Raw genomic sequence first — 20,701 nt, forward strand, 5'->3', positions numbered from 1 at the left:
CCCTGGCTGTTTAATGGCTCCATCCCTGGAGGAGAGAGAATCACCTCTCCATTAATTATGTAGATTTCATTGTCCCTGATGTTTGGCCATGTGGCTTTTCAAGAATAAGCCCAATTTTTCCAGTTGTACTAAAAATTATTTTAGATGATTAAGGGGGAAAAAAAACACTGCCCTTGCAAATTCTCTGATCCCTTGTTTTTCTTGTACTTAATCAGAATGTTTTTAAAATCCCAAGGGTTAGAGATTTCCTTATACTGAAAAATTACCTGGTTTTGTTTCTTGGTTTTTCTTTTTCAGATCATCCATCTTGTAATGGAGTTTGATTTTCATAGCTTTACTTGCCTCTATCAAAGAAATATCAACTCCTCTTTGAGTGGTTGATCCACCGTTTAAGTTTTTTGCTAGCTTTTAATGAAGTCTTCTGTGGAGTTTTCTGGTCTGTGACTTGAATTTTTCCCTAATTAAGTTAGAGGCAGGTATGTGTGCTGCTTTCTGCTATGACATGTTTTCATCTCCACAGGCTGTGTATATTTTGCTGCAAAGATTAGATGGGTTACATTAATGGATAGGGACACCCCTTCCCCTGGCAGAACTGGGTATATACACCTCTAAGTGAAATACAGTTAAATGTCTTTATATCAAATTAGTTTACCTTCCTTGCCTCCCTGGTTTGCTTTTTGGTTAAAGTAATTTTCTTTTTTCTTTTTATGGCCATACCCACTGCATACGGAAGTTCTCAGGCTAGGAGTCGAATCAGAGCTGCAGCCACCAGCTTAAGGTCACAGCCACTGCAACACTGGATCCAAGCTGTATCTGCAGCCTACGCCACAGCTCTCTGCAGTGCCAGATCCTTAACCCATTGAGCGTGGTCAGAGATCAAACCCACATCCTCATAGATGCTAGTTGGGTTCTTAACCCACTGAGCCACGACAGCAACTCCTGGTTAAAGTGATTTTTAATTTTCTCTTCCTTTCATCAGTAAGTACCCTCATTTCAGATGTAAAATACTGGAAGAAAATCCAGGATGAAATAATAATTTTTAAAATCTGGGCATTTCTTTTGGTTTATTTTCAAATTCTGTGATTATGTTCATGCTAGATTTTAAGTTTTTAAACAAAGCTGCTTAGAAGTGTGCCAGTTTGCACAGTGCATCTTAAAAATTTGAATTTTATGCCACTGGAAAAATTAGGTTCCTTTTTTTCCTTTATGAAGAACCAGAGATGTTTTTTACCATTTGCTCCATAAGCTTATTCTTTAACTTAAATCTACTCTTCCATTATTTGTCTTTCTTTTTGATCCTTGCTTGAGAGTATGTACAGTTCTTAGTTTTGCATTTTAGTAAGGAAGAATTTATTTTATTGTATATAGTAACAACACATCACTTGTCTTGAACTCGACTTCCAATAATTTTACTGTCCAAATGTAGACAAGAGCCAGGTAAATTAAAATGAAAATGGATGAGATGAGAGATGGCTTCTGAGTAACAGAATAGATGCTACACAATCTACAGTTAACTTTGCCCACAGGAAATTTTCTCAGCATCTCAGATTAAAGCCTCTTTTTAAATCTTACTTAAAGCAAAGCTCTTACAAGCCGAATTATGTAGTTTTTCATGCCCACAGCTGGTTAGAAGCAGCCAAGTAAAAGGGACTATTCGAGGCTGACACATGATAGTGAAGCAGGAAAGAGAACACCCAGCACTGTAAATGTAACTCAGAAAGCAGCCTGTCTTTGGTTGGTGGTAGGGCACACCACTGCTACACCTGGCCGAGGCTTATTTCAGTAATCATTGGTATTTGTAATGTTGATTCTGTTTCATTCATAAGAGGTTTAGAACGTTCCGTGAGCACTTACAACACAGAGCAGCAGAATACATTTTAGAAAAATAAGTATGCCTAATTTTTTTATCCACCTCTCAGCTCTGTTCAATCTTGATATATTGCCATATTTTTCATATTTTCAAGAAATAAAATATTATAGATACATGGAGCCCTCTTTATCCTTTCTTTCCCTGTTCTTGATTGAGCTGTCTTAAAATTGATATTCATTATTCATGAATGTGTTTTGCTTGCTCTCACATTTCGATGCATAGATATATACACGCAAACAATAAGAAACAATCCTTTGAAGTTTTTGTATGAGTGGAGTCATATTGTACACATTACTGCCACTTAATTTTTTTTTTCTTTTTGTCTTTTTAGGGCCACACCCATGGCATATGGAGGATCCCAGGCTAGGGGTCTAATTGGAGCTACAGCCACCGGCCTACGCCACAGCCATAGCCACGTGGGATCCAAGCCACGTGGGATCCAAGCCACGTGGGATCCAAGCCGCATCTTCAACCTATACCACAGCTCACGGCAACACTGGATCCTTAACCCACTCTTAGAGGGCCAGGGATTGAACCTGCATCCTTGTGGGTACTAGTCAGGTTCGTTAACCACTGAGCCACGGTGGGAACTCCCACTTAATTATTGTTGACTCTATTTTGGGATTTATGTCAGTAAACCTTGTTACTCATTGTAACTGCTATTTCATATTCCGTTGTCAAAATTAACAGTTTTATTATTCATTCACCTGTTGATGGATCTTTATGTTTTTCCACTTTTCTAGTATACTACATGCAGTGTTGCAGTGAATATTCTTATACATACCTCCTTGCAGAGTGTATAAGTTGTTCTGTAGGATATATTCATAAAGGTAGACCTGCAGGATCATAAGGGTTTACTCAGCTTTAGCTCTCCTGTGTATATTGCCAGATTACAGTCCAAAGTGCTTGTGCCCCCTTCCCCTCTGCAGCAGCGTGGGAGAATTCCTGTTGCTCTGTATACTCGTACACTCGTAAATACTAGGTTTGGTCACGGGTTCTTTAAATTTTGTTCATTTCGTGAATATGAAATTGAATCTCATACAGTTTTAATTTGCATGACCCTCATTTGTAATTAGTTAGGTATAATTTATTGTTAAGGTTCACTTGGGTTGCTCTTACCATATTTCTCATAATATTTTATATTGTTTATCTTTTGATTGTTGATCTACGGGAAAGAGTTTTTCTATATTCTGAACACTAACCATTTTCAGATCATAAGTTTCAAAAGCCTTCTCACAGTCTGTGGCTTATCTTTATGATGTTTTTATTATATAGAAGTTCTTAAATAGAGTGCTTAAACAAATGTATTAGTCTTTTATGGCTTCTGCTTTTGCACTGTTAAGAAATTCTTCCCTACCTTTGGGGTCATAGAGATTTACTTTTTTTTTTTTTTTGCTTTTTAGGGCCACACCCGAGGCATATGGAGGTTCCCAGGCTAGGAGTCGAATCAGACTGTAGCTGCCAGCCTACACCACAGCCACAGCAACACGGGATCCAAGCCACATCTGTGACCTACACCACAGTTCATTGCAATGACGGATCTTAACCCACATCTTCATGGATCCTAGTCACATTTGTTTCTGTTGTGCCACAGTGGGAACTCCTACTTAAAAATTTTTATTTTAACGTGTTCTTTTTCACTTACTGTTAATTCACCTGGAATTTATTTTGGGTTATGGTATGAGATAATGAACCTACATTTTCCTTCCTGTAGATACTAATATCACTGAGTGGTCCATTCTCCTCCCACCAGCAGGTACCACATCACATGTGTCACATTTCAGATGTCCACATATGCCCACGTCTCTTCCAGTGGTTTGTTCCATTGGTCTATTTGTCTGTGCCTTTAGCCATACCATACTGCCTTAATTTTGATATCTGGGGAGGTGAGTCACCCCAGCTCATCTCCTCACAGCGCTCTGCCCCTGTCCCCCCACCCTGTTGATGTTCTTCAGGGGGTGTCCTGGCTAGTCTTGACCCTTTGCTTTTTCATATAAAATTTACATGGGATTTCAAGGTCTTTTTAAAAATCTTTTTGTAATATTGGTTGAAATTGTGCTTATGAGTTAATTTGAATAGACAATTTTAAAATTAAAGTTTGGGTGCTTAAAAGAATAAATTACAAGTTTTTTGTAAAAATTTGTTGGTCAAAAACAGCCAATTCTTCAAGACTTCAGAACATTCAGGGTTTTATTACTTTTAAATAAAGAAAAGCACACTGTTGAAAATGTTGATTCAGATATTGGGGTAGTTCATAAAATAAAACATCTTTAGATCCTCATTGTTCTTGCTAATTTCTTCATTTATCAAATATTTATTGATTACTTGTTTCATATAGTATCTCCTACATAACATAACAGTGGTTTGAAAATCCCAGAAGCTAGTGGTAGGGGAATTTTATTACCTGATTTTTTTTTTTTTTTGAGTGCATTTTGTCTGATATGATTCCCACGTCTTAGATGTAGCTCAGTTGGTGTTGGAGGGAAATGTTCCTTGTGGCTGTGTGCTTTGCCTTTAGAACTTGCCTCAAAAAATCCACCTAGGCCTTCCTCTTGTGGCTCAGCAGGTTACGGACCCAGCGTTGTCTCTGTGAGGATGCAGGTTTGATCCCTGGCCTCACTCAGTGCGTTAAGGATCCTGTGTTGCCATGAGCTGTGATATAGGTCGTAGATGCAGCTCGGGTCTGGCATTGCTGTGGCATAGGCTGGCAGTCGCAGCTCCTATTTGACCCCTGACCCCTGGAGCTCTGATTTGATTTCCATATGCCACAGATGCGGCCCTAAAAATAAAAATATATGTAATGTTCATCAGTAATGAATTATTTGCTGAAATTTCTTTTCTTCCTTCTGCAGAGACTTATAGCCAGTAAGGGAAGCAAGCAGCGTAGTCGTCTTTCCATCATGGCCCAGTACCTCTGCGACGTTCAGCACGTCTTGACAATTCCAGGTCGGGCTTTTGTCCCCAAACCAGAGGTGAGTTTCTCTTTGTTTCAATATGCCAGAATTAGGATTTTAACTATAATCTTTGCTTCTTTGAGAATGTGTCATAGGAAATTATCTCTAGAGTCTGGTCTTAAATTCAGACTATAGGGAGTTCTGTTGTGGCTGAGTTAAGAATCCAACTAGTATCCATGAGGATGCTGGTTCGAACCCTGCCGTCACTCAGTGGGTTAAAGATCTAGCATTGCCACAAGCTGCAGTGTTGGTCACAGACATGGCTTGGGTCTGGTATTGCCGTGGCTGTGGCGTAGGCTGGCAGCTGCAGCTTCAGTTCAACCCCTGGCCCAGGAATTTCCATATGCCCCATGTGTGGCCCTGAAAGGAAAAAAAAAATTAAAACTATACCATAAGTTTTCTTTATCTGTCCTAAATAAGAACCATAAAAATCACAATATGAATAGTTTTGTTTTCTTTGTTTTTTTTCGTAGGGCCACACCACGGCATATGGAGGTTCCCAGAGATGTTGCTGCTGGCCTACAGCACAGCTTACGGCAACGCTGGATCCTTAACCCACTGAGCGAGGCAAGGGATCGAACCCGCAACCTCATAGTTTTTAGTTGGATTCGTTTCCACTGTGCCATGAGAGGAACTCCTGAATAGTTCTTATTCTAGTTTTTCTTCCCCTTAGACAGAATGACCAGATGTCAAGGTTCATCCATGTTGCCCTGGTGGTGGTATTACTATTATTCCCTTTCAACCTGAAAGTATTCCAGCATAGAAGATAAGTTATATGGTCACTCAATCCTCAAAAAAATATTTTTGGAGTTCCCATTGTGGCGCAGCAGAAACGAATCCAACTAGGAACCATGAGGTTGTAGGTTCGATCCCTGGCCTCATTCACTGGATTAAGGATCTGGCATAGGTGCAGCCCTAAAAGGCAAGAAAAAAGAAAAGAAATCAATGTTTTTTTGTGGTTTCTGATGGAGACTTCTAAATAAAGTTAAATCAGACATTATTTATTTATTTTTACTGAAATATATTGACATATAACATTGTGTAAATTTAAGGTGTACAGCATGTTAATTTGATGCATTTATATATTGCAATATAATGCCATTGTAGCAATGATTAGCCCCTCTCTCAAATCATATAATTCTCCTTTTTAGTAGCTGAAATAGTTAAGTCCTAATCTCTTAGCAAGTTTGATTATAATACGATATTATTGTCTGTATTCACTGTACTGTGCATTATATCTCTGGGGTTTATTTCCTACTCCTTGTAAGTTCAAAACTTTCTAACAGCTTTTTCCTACCCCCCCTCTCTCCTGGCAACCACCATTTTATAAGCTTGGCTTTTTAAAATTCCACATACAAGTGATAATGTGTGTACTTATCTTTCTATGTGACTTATCTCACAGCATAATGTACTCAAGGTCCATCAATGTCACAAATGGCAGGATGCCATCCTTTGTCATGGGTAAATAATATTCCAGTGTGTGTGTGTGTGTGTACATTGTCTTTATCCATTCATCTATCAGTGGACATTTAGGTTGTTTCCTTATCTGGCTGTTGTAAATAATGCTGCATGAATATGGAGGTGCATGTGTCTTTTTGAGTAAGAGTTTTCTTTTTTCAAGTAAATACCTGGAAGTCAAACTCATGGATCATATAGCAGATCTATTTTTAATTTTTTGAGGAAACACCATACTATTTCCATACTATTGGCTGTACCAATTTACATTCCCACCAACAGTGCACAAGGGATCCCTTTTCTCCACATCCTCACCAGCATTTGTTATCTTCCTGATAAGTCATTCTAACAAGTGTGGGGGATATCTCATTGTGGTTTTCATCAGCATTTCCCTGATGATTAGTGATGTTGAGCATTTTTTCATATACCTTTTGGCCTCTGGGATGTCTTCTGTGGAAACACGTCTATTTAGTTTTTTTGCCAGATTTAATCAGATTTGTTGTTATTGAGTAGTGTGAGTTCTTTATATGTTTTGAGTATTAATTCCTTATCCAATATATAATTTGTAAAAATTTTCTCTCATTCTGTTGGTTGCCTTTTCACATTGAGAATTATTACTCTTGCTGTGAGAAAGCTTTTTAAGTTTATAGTCCCATTTGTTGATTTTTGCTTTTGTTCTTTGTGCTTTTGTTTTCATATCCCAAAAAATCATTGCCAGGACCAATGTTGAGGAGTTTATTCCCTACTTTTTTCCCTAGGAGTTGTATAAGATCAAGTCTTAACGTTTTAAGTGTTTGATCCATTTCTAATTAATTTGCCTGGGTGGTAGAAAAAGAGGATTCAGTTTCACTGCTCTGCATGTGTTTATCTGGTTTTACTAGCATCATTCATTGAGGAAACTATCCTTTTTCCCTTGGGTGCTCTTGGCTCCCTTGTCAAATATTAATTGACCGTATAAGCAAGGATTTAATTCTGGGCTCTCTATCCTGTTGCATTGGTCTATGTGTCTATTTTTTGTTCCAGTAACATACTGTTTTTATTACAGTAGCATTGAAGTATGGTTTGGAATCAGGCAGTATGCTCTTTCCAACTTCGTTCTTTTTCCTCAGTATGGCTCTGGCTATTCAGGAACCTCTGTGGTTCCATACACATTTTAAAATTCTTTTTTTCCATTTCTGTGAAGAAGGCCATTGGTATTTTAATGGGAATTGCATTGAAATCTATAGATGGCTTTGGGTAGTTTTGGACATTATAATATGAATTCTTCAAATCCATGAGTGTAAAATACCTTTCCATTTGTTTGCATCTTCTTCAGTTTCTTTCAGAAAAGTCTTGTAGTTTTCACTGTACAGATTTTTCATTTCCTTGGATAAATTTATTCTGAAATAGTTTATTGTTTTTGATACTATTGTGAATGGATAGTTTTATTTCTTTTTTCATATATTTCATCTTTATAGAAAGCAATGCAGTTGCTTTTTGTATGTTGGTTTTTATGTTCTTCAATTTAACTGGAATTGTTGATTACTTCCAACAGTTTTTTGGTTGAGTCTTTAGGATTTTCTATGTACAGAAACATCATCTGCAAATAATGACAGTTTTACTCCTTTCCCAATTTAGATGCTCTTATATCTTTGTCTTATCACTTTGGCTGAAGACTTCCAATACTTTATTAAATGAGAGTGGCGATAGAGTGGGACATCCTTGTCTTATTCCTGATGTTAGAGGAAAAGCTTTCAGTTTTTCTCCATTGAGTATGTTAGCTGTGTGTTTGTCATATGTGGCCTTAATTATATGGAACTGTGTCAACTATGTTCCTTACATATCCAGTCAACTGACTATTTTTATCATGAAAGGACATTGTGTTTTCTCAAATACTACTTCTGCATGTAGTGAGATGATCATGTGATTTTTATCTTTCATTTCATCAGTGTGATGTATTATATTTATTGATTTGCATATGTTGCACCATCCTTATATTCTAGGGATAAATCCCCCTTGATTATGATGTTTACTCCTCTTTATGTGTTCTTGAATTTAATTTGCTAATATTTTGTTGAACTTTTGCATCTGTATTCATTAGGGATATTGGTCTATGGTTTCCTTGTGGCATCCTTATCTAGGTTTGGTTTCAGGGTAATGCTGGCCTCATAGAATGAGTTTGGAAGTATTCCCTCATTTTTTTGGAAGAGTTTGATAAGGATTGGTGTTAATTCTTTGAATGGTAGAATTTTCTAGTGAATCCATCTAGTCCTGGGATTTTCTGTGTTGGGAGGTTTTTAGTTACTGATTCAATCTCTATGCTCGCTATTGGTCTGTTCAGATTTTTGTTTTTTTGTTTTTTTCCTGATTCAGTCTTAATAGTTTGTGTGTTTCTAATAACTTATCTATTTTCTCCAGGTTATCTAATTTGTTGGCATATACTTTTTCATAATAGTCTTATATGGTCCTGTGTATTTCTGTATGGCTCTGTGTGTTTCTGTAGTTTCAGTTGTAATGTCTCCTTTTTCATTTCTAATTTTATTTATTTGAAGCTTCTCTCTTTTTGTCTTAGTCTGGCTAAAGTTTCGTCAATTTTGTTTATCAAAGAACAAATCTATTTGTCTTTTGAACAAGCTTTTAGTTTTGTTGATTCTTTCAGTTTTTCATTATAATGTATCTTGGATAAAGTCTTTTCACATTGAGATAATAGGGTGTCTGTTAGTTTCTTCAACATGTATGCCCAATTCCTTCCCCAGGTTTAAGAAGTTCTCAGCAACAGTTTCTCTAAATACGCTCTGCCTTCTTCTCTTGTTATAGCCCTCGTATCTGATAGCTCTTATAGGGTTTTAAAAGTGAAAACTTAAAAAAAACTTAGTTCTCATTCCTGAGTCATTTTTAAGTTTTTGTCTTCCAAGTTGCTAATTCTTTCTTTGATCTCATCTCCTATTTTCTAAGCTGTTATGCATTTTTCTTCTCATTCATTGAACTCCTCATCTCCAGAATTTGGTTCTTTTTATTTCAGTCTCTTTGGTAAAGAATTCCTTCTGTTCATTATCAAATTGCCTTTTGGAGTTTATTTTTAGGTCATTGAATTTCATCATAACAGCTATTTTGAATTCTTTATAAATTAGATTATAATATTCTGTGCCTTTGAGTTTTGTTACTGGAGAATTAGCATTTTCTGATACCATATTACCCTGATTTTTCATAGTGTTTGATGAAATGTGCCTCTGCCATTGCATTTGAACCAGTGGTTGTTTTGAGTTCAACAGACCAGTGAATAGAAACTCTTTGTTTTCCAGAAGGGGTAGAGTAGCTCAAGTTTTTGGTTTCTTTTTACCTGACCTGGTTTTAGGGCTGCGCTCTGGAGGATTTTTTGTATTTCAGTTGTGGGGTTTTTTTGTTTGTTTGTTTTTTAAGTGCCATAGAAAAATCTGGTGGCTTAGCAGTTAAGGATTCAGTTTTGTCACTGTTGTGGCTCAGGTCACTATGGTGTAGGTTCAGTCTCTGGCCTGGGAACTTCTGCATGCCACAGGGCACAGCCAAGAAAGAGGGAGGGAGGGCCAGGAAAGAGCTGTGGCAGAGTAGAGGAAGGTTTGGGCTGAGCATCTGGGGCTTTGAGTGCTCACAGCCCAGTAAGGACAGTCCTTGAATGGAGGTCCTCTCGAGGTCCGTGGGCGGACCTCCTGCTGAAATCCCAGGGTAGATGGCAGGAACAGTAACTTCCATACCCTTCATCTTTCTTGTCTGTGCCTCTCCCTCCCCACAAAGCCAGATGCTGCAGGAGAGAAGCGGGTCCCTCCAGTTGAGATCTGTGCAGCTGAGCCCTTTCTCTCTCCATCTCTTCTGTGAGGAGGGAGGTCACCACTGTCGCTGTGAAAGCCTGGCATGTTGCTCTAGGGAGGGAGGGGAACTAACTCCCCAAGTTCTTCCTTTGTGCCTCCAAGCTTGTCTCTGCTGCGCCAGAGGCGTGCCTGGTCCTCCCTTCAATCTGGCTGGACCTCCACAAGTTTTCTGTCTTCCTGCGTGTCCACCCTCTTTTTCAGTCTCCAGTTTTGCTCCCTCCACCCTCACTCACCAAGGCCTTGGGGGCTCACTGTCTTGCTTGGATCTGCAGCCCCTCCAGGGTCCTGTCTGCCTACTTTCCGAAGCACAGGTAGGTAGCAATCCCTTGTGTCATGTGCAGAGGCTCTCTTGTTCCATGAATGACCAATCAGTTGTAAATAAAAGGAGAGAGATAAAAGAAATGACTCATGCTGCCAAGGTGCTGACATCACTTTCAAAATCCAAACATTATTTATCATGTTTTTTTTTCCCCACTCTTTTGAGACCTTGTTTTGACAATATTGTTTGTCATCAACCATCTATGGAGAAATACTTGGATATTAAACTAGGCTCTTGACTACTGTATGCAAATCACAGAAGAATAAATGCTAATGACAGAAACAAAGCTTCTCTGCCAACAATATAAATCAATAAGCCAGTGTCTAGTTTAGCAAAACCACTACTGGATCAGTTACTACAGAACATGTGTTCTAAAATTGCACTTATATCTTCATTGATGGTATATTGAGCCCAAACTACATGGAAAGCCCTAAGCTAGTTAGAGACAGAGCAGTGACAGGAATAGGAGCCCAGTCAGACATCTGCCTTCAGGGAAGTTCACAGCAAGTGAGGAACAGATTTCTTCTTGCTTGCTGAAACTCTCAAGTATGAAGTCCTGCATAGCTTCCTTCACATTATTCACTAATATAAGTAAATATCATGAACAAATTGTGTTATGTGACTTTTAGATTGAGGTATAGACATAAGTTACAGATCGAGAATGGAGCCCCTGACCAGTAGCGTTTGACCTACTTGTACACATTGAACCATGATCTGAGGCATCTCCGTGGTCTTTGCCGCCGCCTTCCACATCCTCTGCTGTGTTGTCTCCCAGTGTTGGCCAAGCTTTCAGGTGATATTAGGAATTCGGTTCATCTTGCATTTACATAACAGACATAATTGTCTACTTTTTCTAAATCAAGCTTAGTATTACCTCCCTTTAGCATCTTGAGCTTTCTTCAGACATTGTAAATGATTTCTTCCAAAATAATAGGCCCTGTTAGATCCTAGACAAAATTTGATGACTGGGGGTGGGGGGAGCTGGGGGTTTGGGATGGAAGTGCTATAAAATTGGGTGTGATGATCATTGTACAACTATAAATGTAATGAAGTTCATTGAGTTAAAAAAAAAAAGAATTTGAAGTTCCCCTTGTGGCTTAGCAGAAACAAATCGGACTAGTATCCATGAGGATGCAGGTTTGATCCCTGGCCTCACTCAGTGGGTTAAGGATCCAGGGTTGCCGTGAGCTGTGATCACAGTGGCGGCTCGGAACCTATGTTGCTGTGGTGCAGACCAGCAGCTACAGCTTTGATTTGACCCCTAGCCCAGGAACTCCACATGCTGCGGGTGCGGCCCTAAAAAGCAAAAAAAAAAATTTGATGACTGGAGGTATCTTCTTACACATCATCATCAGATTTAACAACATTGGTGCTTTGGGGGATTTTTTTTTTTTTTTAATCCTAAAAAAAAACAGGTGGCCATTGAAATGAAGAAAACTTGAGTCCCCATATAGCTGTGTTTCTTCTTGCACTGCATAAATATTGTGTATATAACATTTTGAATAATATCAGACCCACTTATATCAGAAACCAAGATCTCTACTTTCAGGCTTTTATAGTTACAGTTGTTATAATCCAGAATCTTTAGGCTATTTTTTAAGTTGAATTTTTTTGTTAAAGTACAATTGTTCCCATTTCTACTATATAGCAAAATGACCCAGTCATATATATGTATACATTTCCTTTTTTTTTATTTTTATTTTTTAATTTTTTATTTTTTGCTATTTCTTGGGCCGCTCCCGCGGCATATGGAGGTTCCCAGGCTAGGGGTCCAATCGGAGCTGTAGCCACCGGCCTACGCCAGAACCACAGCATTTTTATTTATTTTTATTTTATTTTATTTTTTTTACATTTCCTTTCTTATGTTAGCTTCTATCATGATCTATCCCAAGAAACTGGATATAGTTCCTTGTGTTAGACAGCAGGACCTCATTGTTTATCCACTCTAAATGTAATAATTTGCATCTACTAACCCCAGACTCCCAGTCCATCCCTTTCTCTCTCCCCTCCCCCTTGGCAACCACAAGTCTGTTCTCTCTGTCTGGAGTCTGTTTCCGTTTTGTAAATAGGTTCATTTGTGCCATATTTTAGATTCCACCTCTAAGTGATAGTGTATGGTATTTGTCTTTCTCTTTCTGACTTCACTTGGTATGAGAATCTCTAGTTCCATTCATGATGCTACAAATGGCATTATTTCATTCTTTATGGCTGAGTAGTATTTCATTGTACATATATACACATCTATATCACATACATATATATCACATCTTAATCCATTCATGAGTCTGTGGACATCTAGGTTGTTTCCATGTCTTGACCATTGTGAATAGTGCTGCTCTGAACATCTGGGTGCATACACCTTTCTGAATTGTATTTTTGTTTGGATATATGCCCAGGAGTGAGATGACTGAATCATATGGTAGTTCTACATTTAGTTTTCTGAGGTACCTCCATACTGTTTTCCATAGTGATTGTACCAGTTTACATTCCCACCAACTTGAAGGAGGTTACCTTTTTCTCACACTGTCTCCAACATGTGTTATTTGTTGACTTGTTAATGACGGACATTCTGACCATTGTGAGGTGGTACCTCATTGTACTTTTGATTTGCATTTCTCTATTAGTGATGTTGAGCATTTTTTCATGTGCCTATTGGCCATGTGTATATCTTCTTTAAATAAATGTCTATTCAGGTATTCTGCCCATTTTTCAGTTGGGTTGTTGGGTTCTTTTTTCTGCTGAGTTGTTTAAGTTTGGTATATTTTAGAGAATAAGCCTTTGTCAGTTGCATCGGTTGAAACTATTTCCTCCCATTCCATAGGTTCATAGGTTGTCCTTTTTTTTTTTAATGGCTTCCTTTGCTGTGCAAAAGCTTGCAAGTTTGATTAGGTCTCACTGGTTTATTTTTGTTTTTATTTCTGTTGCCTTGGGAGACTGACCTAAGAAAACATTTGTATGGTTGATGTCAGAGAATGTTTTGCCTATGATTGCTTCTAGTCTTGTCTTACTAGTTTAAGTCTTTAAGCCATTTTGAGTTTATTTTTGTGCATGGTGTGAGGGTGTGTTCTAGTTTCATCGATTTACATGCAGCTGTCCAGTTTTCCCAGCACCATTTGCTGAACAGACTTTTTCCCATTTTATATTCTTGCCTGCTTTGTCAAATATTAATTGACGGTAGGTGTCAGGGTTTATTTCTGGGTTCTCAATTCTATTCCATTGGTCTGTATGTCTGTTTTTTTACAGTACCACACTGTCTTGATTATTGTAGCTTTGTAATACTGTCTGAGATCTGGGAGAGTTATGCCTCCTGCTTGATTTTTGTTCTTCAGGATTGATTTGACAATACTGGGTCTTTTATGGTTCTGTATAAATTTTTGGATTGTTTGTTCTAGTACTGTGAAAACTGTCATGGGTAATTTGATAAGGATTGCATTGAATCTGTAGATTGCTTTGGGTACCATGGCCATTATAACAATATTCTTACAGTCCAGGAGCATGGACTATCTTTCCATTTCTTTGAATCCTCTTTAATTTCCTTGATTAATGTTTTATAGTTCTCAGCATATAAGTCTTTCACCTCCTTGGTCAGGTTTATTCCCAGGTATTTAATTTTTTGGGGTGTGATTTTAAAAGGTATTTTTGTATTCCTTTTCTGATATTTCATTGTTAGTATACAGAAATACAACCGATTTCTGAATGTTATTAATCTTGTATCCTGCTACTTTGCTGAATTCATTGATCATTTTGAATAGTTTTTGCGTGGAGTCCTTAGGGTTTTCAATATATAGTATCATTTCATTTGCATAGAGTGACAATTTTACCTCTTCTTTTCCAATTTGGATACTTTTTATTTCTTTTGTTTGATAGCTGTGGCTAGGACTTCCAATACTGTGTTGAATAAAAGTGGTGAGAGTGAGCATCCTTGTTCCAGACTTTAGCAGGAAGGCTTTCAGCTTTTCTCCATTGAGTGTTGTGTTGGCTAGGGGTTTGTCATTTATGGCTTTGATTATGTTAAGATATGTTCCCTCTATACCCACTTTGGTAAGTTTTTATCATGAATGGATGTTGGACTTTGTCAAATGCTTTTTCTGCATCTATTGAGATGATCATGTGGTTTTTGACTTTTCTTTTGTTAATGTGGTGTATGATGTTGATTGGTTTGTGTATGTTGAACCACCCTTGTGAACCTGGGATGAATCTTACTTGGTCATGGTATATGATCTTTTTTATGTGTTGTTGGATTTGGTTGGCTAAAATTTTGTTTTGAGAATTTTTGTGTCTGTATTCATTTCTTTTTTGGTAGTATCTTTGTCTGGTTTTGGAGTTCAGGTGATGATGGCTTCATAGAATGTCTTTGAGAGTGTTCCTTCTTCAGTCTTTTGTAAAAGTTTAAGAAGGATGAGTGCAAGTTCCTCTTTGTATGTTTGATAGAATTCGCCTGTGAAGTCATCTGGTCCTGGACTTTTGTTTGTAGGGAGTGTTTTTATTACATATTAATTTCAGTTCTAGTGATTGGTCTGTTCAATTGATCTGTTTCTTCTTGATTCAGTTTTGGTTGGCTGTGTCTAGAAAGTTGTCCATTTCTTCTAGGTTGTCAGATTTGTTGGCATGTAATTGTTCATAGTATTCTCTTAATGGTTTTTTGTATTTCTGCAGTATCCATTGAGATTTTTTTTTTTTCCTTTTTCATTTCTTATTTTGAGTTCTTTTCTCTCCTTTTCTTGATGGGTCTAGCCAGAGGTTTGTCAATTTTGTTTACCCTTTCAAAGAACCAGCTCTTGGTTTTATTGATTTTTTTTTCCTGTTGTTTTTGAATCTATTTTATTGATTTCCTTCCTTCTGACTTTAGGTTTTGTTTGTTCTTCTTTTTCTAATTCTTTTAGATGATGGGTTAAGGTATTGGTCAATTTGACATTTTTCTTGATCTTTTGGGGAAAGATTGTATTGCTGTCAACCTTCCTCTAAGAACTGCTTTTGCAGCATCCCATAGATTTTGTGTGGTTGTGTTTTCATTGTCGTTCATCTCAAGGTATTTTTTAAATTCCTGTTTGATTTCCTCATTGACCCACTGGTTTTTTAATACCATGTTATTTAGTCTGCATGTAGTCAGTTTTTTCTCATTTCGTCTCTTTCTTTCCTTTTTCTTAGGGTGACACCCACAGCATATGGAGGTTCCCAGGCTGGGGTCAAATCAGAGCTGTAGCCACTGGCCTGTACCACAATCAGAGCAATGCCAGATCCAAGCTGCATCTGCAGCCTACACCATGGCTCATGGCAACATCGGATTCGTAACCCACTGAGTGAAGCCAGAGAGCGAACTTGCATCCTCATGGATACTAGTCAAATTTGTTTCCACTGAGCCACGACGGGAACTCCTGTCATTTCTTTTCTTGTGGTTGACGTCTAGTTTCATGCCATTGTAGTCAGAGAAGATGCTTGGAATAGTTTCTGTACCCTTAGATTTGTTGAGGTTAATTTTGTGACCCAGTATGTAGTCAATCCTAGGTAATGTTAATGTGCACTTGAAAAGAATGCATATTCTCATTTTTTTGGATGTAATGTCATCAGAGTATCAATTTCTATGGTGTCATTCAGGATATCTGTTGTGTTGTTGATTTCCGGTCTAGGTGATTTACCCATTGATAAGAATAGGGTATTAAAGTCTCCTTTAACTCTTTGTTTTTTCTGTTGCTGCCTTTAGAATCCGCTCCTTATCTTTAACTTTTGCCATTTTTATTAGTTTCTCTTGGTGGAAGTCTGTTTGGGTTCAACTTGTTTGGGGCCGTCTGTGCTTCCTGTATCCAGATTATCTATTGCCGCCTTTAGATTTGGAAAGTTTTTGGCCATAGTGTTTTCAAATATATTTTCAGTCCATTTGTTTTCTTCTCCTTCTGGAATCCCAATTATGGCACACCTTATATTATCTCATAGATCTCTTATATTGCTTTCATTTTTTTTATTTGGTTTTCTGTCTCCTGTCCTGATTGGGTGATGTCCATTATTCTGTCTTCCAAGTCATTTACTCATTTCTCTATATTATTCATTCTACTGTTCAATGCCTTTAACTCAGCTTTTGTCTGTGCAAATGAATTTTCTAATTTTTCTTGGCTCTTCCTTATAGTTTATAGTTCCTTTGTAAAGTATTCTGTGTTACTGTATATATCCATTCTTAATTCCTTCAGTTATTTTCATTGCTTTTTGAATTCAGTGTCTGTTAGACTGCAGAGGTCTGTTTCATTGTTTACTCGTTCAGGTGAATGCTCCTATTCTTTTAACTGGGAATGGTTTCTGTGCTTCATTTTCCTTATATTTTTATTATTCTGTGAGTTTAGGGAAGACAGTTATCTACTGTAGTCTTGGAGGGCTATTTGTATGCAAAAGCATCCCTGAGTAGCTTGCAAGGGCTTCCTTTCTTTTATTTTTCTTTGTGTGTGAGGATTGCTTTTGTTTTGGATGCTTCCTCAGTGTGTGCAGCCTGTTATCCCCTGGATGGGGTGTGCAGGTATACAGCCTATGGGTGCTTCCTGGGAGGTGGGGGTAATGGACAGCGCCTGCAGGTGGTACTGGTTGCCAGGCCTTTGGCAATGGCAAGGACCCGTGGGGAGGCGGGGCCAGCAGGTTTCTCCTAGTTGCAGGGCCCTGGGCAGGAGAAGGGATCCTCAGGTGGAAGTGGAACAGGTTGCAGGACCCCTGTAGCAACAACCCCTGAGGTGACTGGGGTCGCAGATGTTGTTTATTCACAGAATCCTTAGTGGTGGCCGGCCATACCTATACTCAGGAGTCCGAGATGGCTTTGGCAGTTTGCATCTGCCCTGTAAGCCATACAAGAGGTGGCCCACTGTCTGCGTGTTCATGAAAGATGTTCCTGTAGCAATCCACCCTTCTTCCTCTCGCCCTCCCCAGCAATGGTGCCTTGCTTCTCCTGCAGGCCCAGGCCTCCTCCCTGTGCTCCCCGACCTGTGCTACTCTGCTCCCCAGCCCCTCAGACTCTTTCCACACAGCCAACCCCAGTCCTCTCCCGGACCTGACCTCCAAAGCCTGAGTCTCAGTGCAGGGCCCCTCACCCAAGTGTCTCCAGCTGTGGTGTCCTCGGTGGCGGAGCAGATGATCTGTGCAGCTCTCACTCTGCTTTGCCCTCCTCAGTCCTGCTGTCGCGTGTTTCTCTGAGGCTCTGAGGTTCCCCTCAGTCCCGGCTGATCTTCCGTCAGTTAGGTGGCCTCCCAGGGGGCAGATTCCTTTCCTCTTTCACAGCTCCCTGCCAGTAGTGTTGGTCCCATCCTGATTCCTTTTTTTTTTCTCTTTTGGTCAGCTCAGTTATGTGGAGGGTTTCTTGCCCTTTTTTGGAGTCTGAGGTCTTCTTCCAGCATCCAGTAGATGTTCTGTGCAGATCATTCTGCATGTAGATGGGGCTTTCTCTGATGTGTGAGGAAGAAGGTGAGCACCACATCTGCCGTCCTGATCCCGCCTCCTGTTGAGGCTGTCTAACTTTACCAAGGGTGACTCTTCTTGGTGGGAAGTTTCTGACTCTTTGTTTTAGTTACCTAGTTGAGAGTAGTTGATGGTGTTTAGAGATTATTACTGACTTTTATCTTTGATTTAGGGTAAGATCCACTAGTTAAAAGTACCTTCCTTTGGGATTAAGTCCTTATGAAACTGTTACTTGAAAAGAAGTTAGCTGTGTATGTCTTTGTCTTTCATTGAGGATGTTTGCTTTTTGGCAAATTAAACATACTCATAGCAGTTTTCTTTACATACTTTTCATCATCATTAAATACCACATCCAGGAGTTGCCATCATGGCTCAGCAGAAATGAATCTGACTAGTATCCCTGAGAATGCAGGTTCGACCCCTGGCCTTGCCCAGTGGGTTAAGGATCTGGCGTTGTTGTGGGCTGTGGTGTAGGTCACAGACACGGCTTGGCTCCTGAGTGGCTGTGGCGTAGGCCAGCAGCTACAGCTCCAATTTGACCCCTAGCCTGGGAACTTCCATGTGCTGTGGGTGTGGCCCTGAAAAAAAAAAAATTAAATGCAGGTAATTTATTTGTAATTACCTAATCTAGGAAAGCAGTTATCAATGAGGAGAGAGAATGTATTATCATAACAGAAAACAGTCAATGATTAAATTTTAGTTGTCAAACAATTCTCTATTGCTCTGGAGAGTTTTACCATAGTAGGGCAGATTGGGGATACTTTGAGGGAAACTAGAAAATATTTGACTGATAGTTACATTGACCAAATTTTTAAAAATTGATTTTCTTAAGAAGGGAAAAGTCTTAGGTGATAAATATAACAGTACAAGGCTGTCCCTGTGGCTAAACCCTTCTAAATGCAAGAAGAGGATGTTTTATTAAACACAGGTAACTACACATAGGTAAAATGTGCTTGGTATTAAAAATGGAGCTACAGGCAGATTCCTGAAAGAGGAAGGTTAATTCTCTCTAGATGCTCCGAAAAATTTACCAAGATTCACTACTTAGCCAAAAGTCTAAGAATTAAATATGGAGAATTTCCTTTGTGATATGACAAGAAGGGCTGATTTATAGCCATCTGTTCACTTTTCTAATTATCGGCCTTTAATCTAACTTAATCAAGCTTTAATGGCAGAACTTTCACTGCCGTGGAGCTGTTATAGCTACACCCTGCTCTGACTAGTTGAGCTAAATTCTTGGCAGACTCTTGTTCTCTAGTGCAGTTACCAAAACTTGAACCCCAAAATCTTTTCTAGCTACAAAGAACACAACTTCTTAGGTTCTTAAAATTAGACTAATTAATCTACTGTTTCTTAAACTACTTGAGTCTGTAGTATATGGATTGTAAGTTAGAATTTTTTAAAATTTGTGTTTTTATTTCACTGTAAATAAAACTATTTTATCAATTAGAAGGCAAAATATCTCTTGCAGTGCAAGTTCACAACTGAAAAGTGCTTCTGTGAGAACATAAAACTTATTTAAGCTTCTCAAGCTGGTATCTGTAGACCCTTGAGAATCCACATATTTCTGAGGTTCCACAGTAAATTCTTTTCCAACTAATCTGCACGTTACAGTCAGCCCTCCGTAACCACGGGTTCCACATTGGTCAAGTCAACCAACAGCCAGATAAAAAATAAAAAATAGTCAAGGGAAAAAAAAAGTCCAGAATGTTCCAAAAAGCAAAGCTTGAATTTGCCATGTTGTTAACTATTTACGTAACGTTTACATTGTACTGTGTACTGTAGGTAATTTAGAGATGATTGAAAGTGTGCGGGAGGAGGTGTGTGGGTTCTACGCAAATACTGTGCCGCTTTATATGAGAGATTTGGGTGTCCTCTGATGTTGGCATCCGTGGGGGTCCTAGAACCAATCTGCTGCACATAAATACTGAGGGACAACTGTACTCATGTGTGAGGAATCCTGAGCTGTTAGCTATTCCGTCAAAATTGCATGTCCTCTTTTTTCTTTGATAGATTGTGGCCATGGGTGTGGTAACCTAACATCCTTCCCACACCACTGTCCTGTACTTCGACCGACCAGAAAGGTCGCTTAGATATAGTAGGATTTTAACAGCTTCTTGTCATTCACATGGCAGAGGCGGCACACACTAGTGGAAGAATTGGAGGTACTTTGAAGGAAGCTAGGCCTCCTGGAATTCCAGTGCTCCTAGTGATGAGAACTTGGTCATGTTAAATAGGCTGAGTTTTAATACGTGGCATTGGGGCTGTAATGCCACCCTTGAAGGGTTGTTGGTGAGGAATAGAGATAATGAGTGTGCACTGCCTAACGTGAGCATCTGGCACGGGTACACAGTCAGTGAAAGGTAGCTCTTACTGTTATGATCATAAACAAATAGTTAGGGACTAAGTTGTAATGTTCTGATGCAGTGTGGTTGTAATTTTTAAGACATACATACAATTTTTATCTAATTTTGCCTGTTGAGAAGTATGGCATGTGGAGCAGGTTACTTTCAAACATGGTATAGATTTAAAGTTAAATTGTGTCAGAACAATCTTAGAGGAATCAATGGTGCTATAGCCATGATATGTTACAAAGAAAAGGTCAGCACTTTGGGGCATCGCACCTGACCTTTCAGAACAGCATTTGAGAGCCTTCAGCAGCACTTACCCCCAGCTATTGAGGCCTCAACCTCTGTGTGAAATAGTCTTAAGCTTAGTAAATGGATGGGTCCAATAAGAAACAGCCGTTTTTCATGCCTTTAATTTGACATTGAGGCTGTTACTTCTGTGTAGTTTCAGGGTACTGTATATGAAAATCCTTTGAACATAAGATCGGAAGATTAATATTTTT

General features: G+C 38.8%; 1 protein-coding gene across 10 annotated transcripts in view; it reads left to right on the forward strand.

The window, feature by feature from the left end:
- TFB1M (transcription factor B1, mitochondrial) overlaps positions 1 to 20,701 on the forward strand; it is an 88,918-nt gene that overhangs the window by 25,846 nt on the left and 42,371 nt on the right. For all 10 annotated transcript variants that reach the window (XR_007133489.1, XR_007133491.1, XR_007133490.1 and 7 more), the window contains exon 5: positions 4,723 to 4,842. Coding sequence is in view for 5 of the 10 variants with exons in the window: in XM_047769870.1 (XP_047625826.1) it covers positions 4,723 to 4,842 (120 nt within the window). In the remaining 5 variants the exon portion in view is untranslated. The remainder of the gene's footprint in view (positions 1 to 4,722; positions 4,843 to 20,701) is intronic.

This window comes from Phacochoerus africanus, chromosome 2, assembly GCF_016906955.1.
Source record: "Phacochoerus africanus isolate WHEZ1 chromosome 2, ROS_Pafr_v1, whole genome shotgun sequence".
In the NCBI taxonomy this organism is placed as follows: domain Eukaryota; kingdom Metazoa; phylum Chordata; class Mammalia; order Artiodactyla; family Suidae; genus Phacochoerus; species Phacochoerus africanus.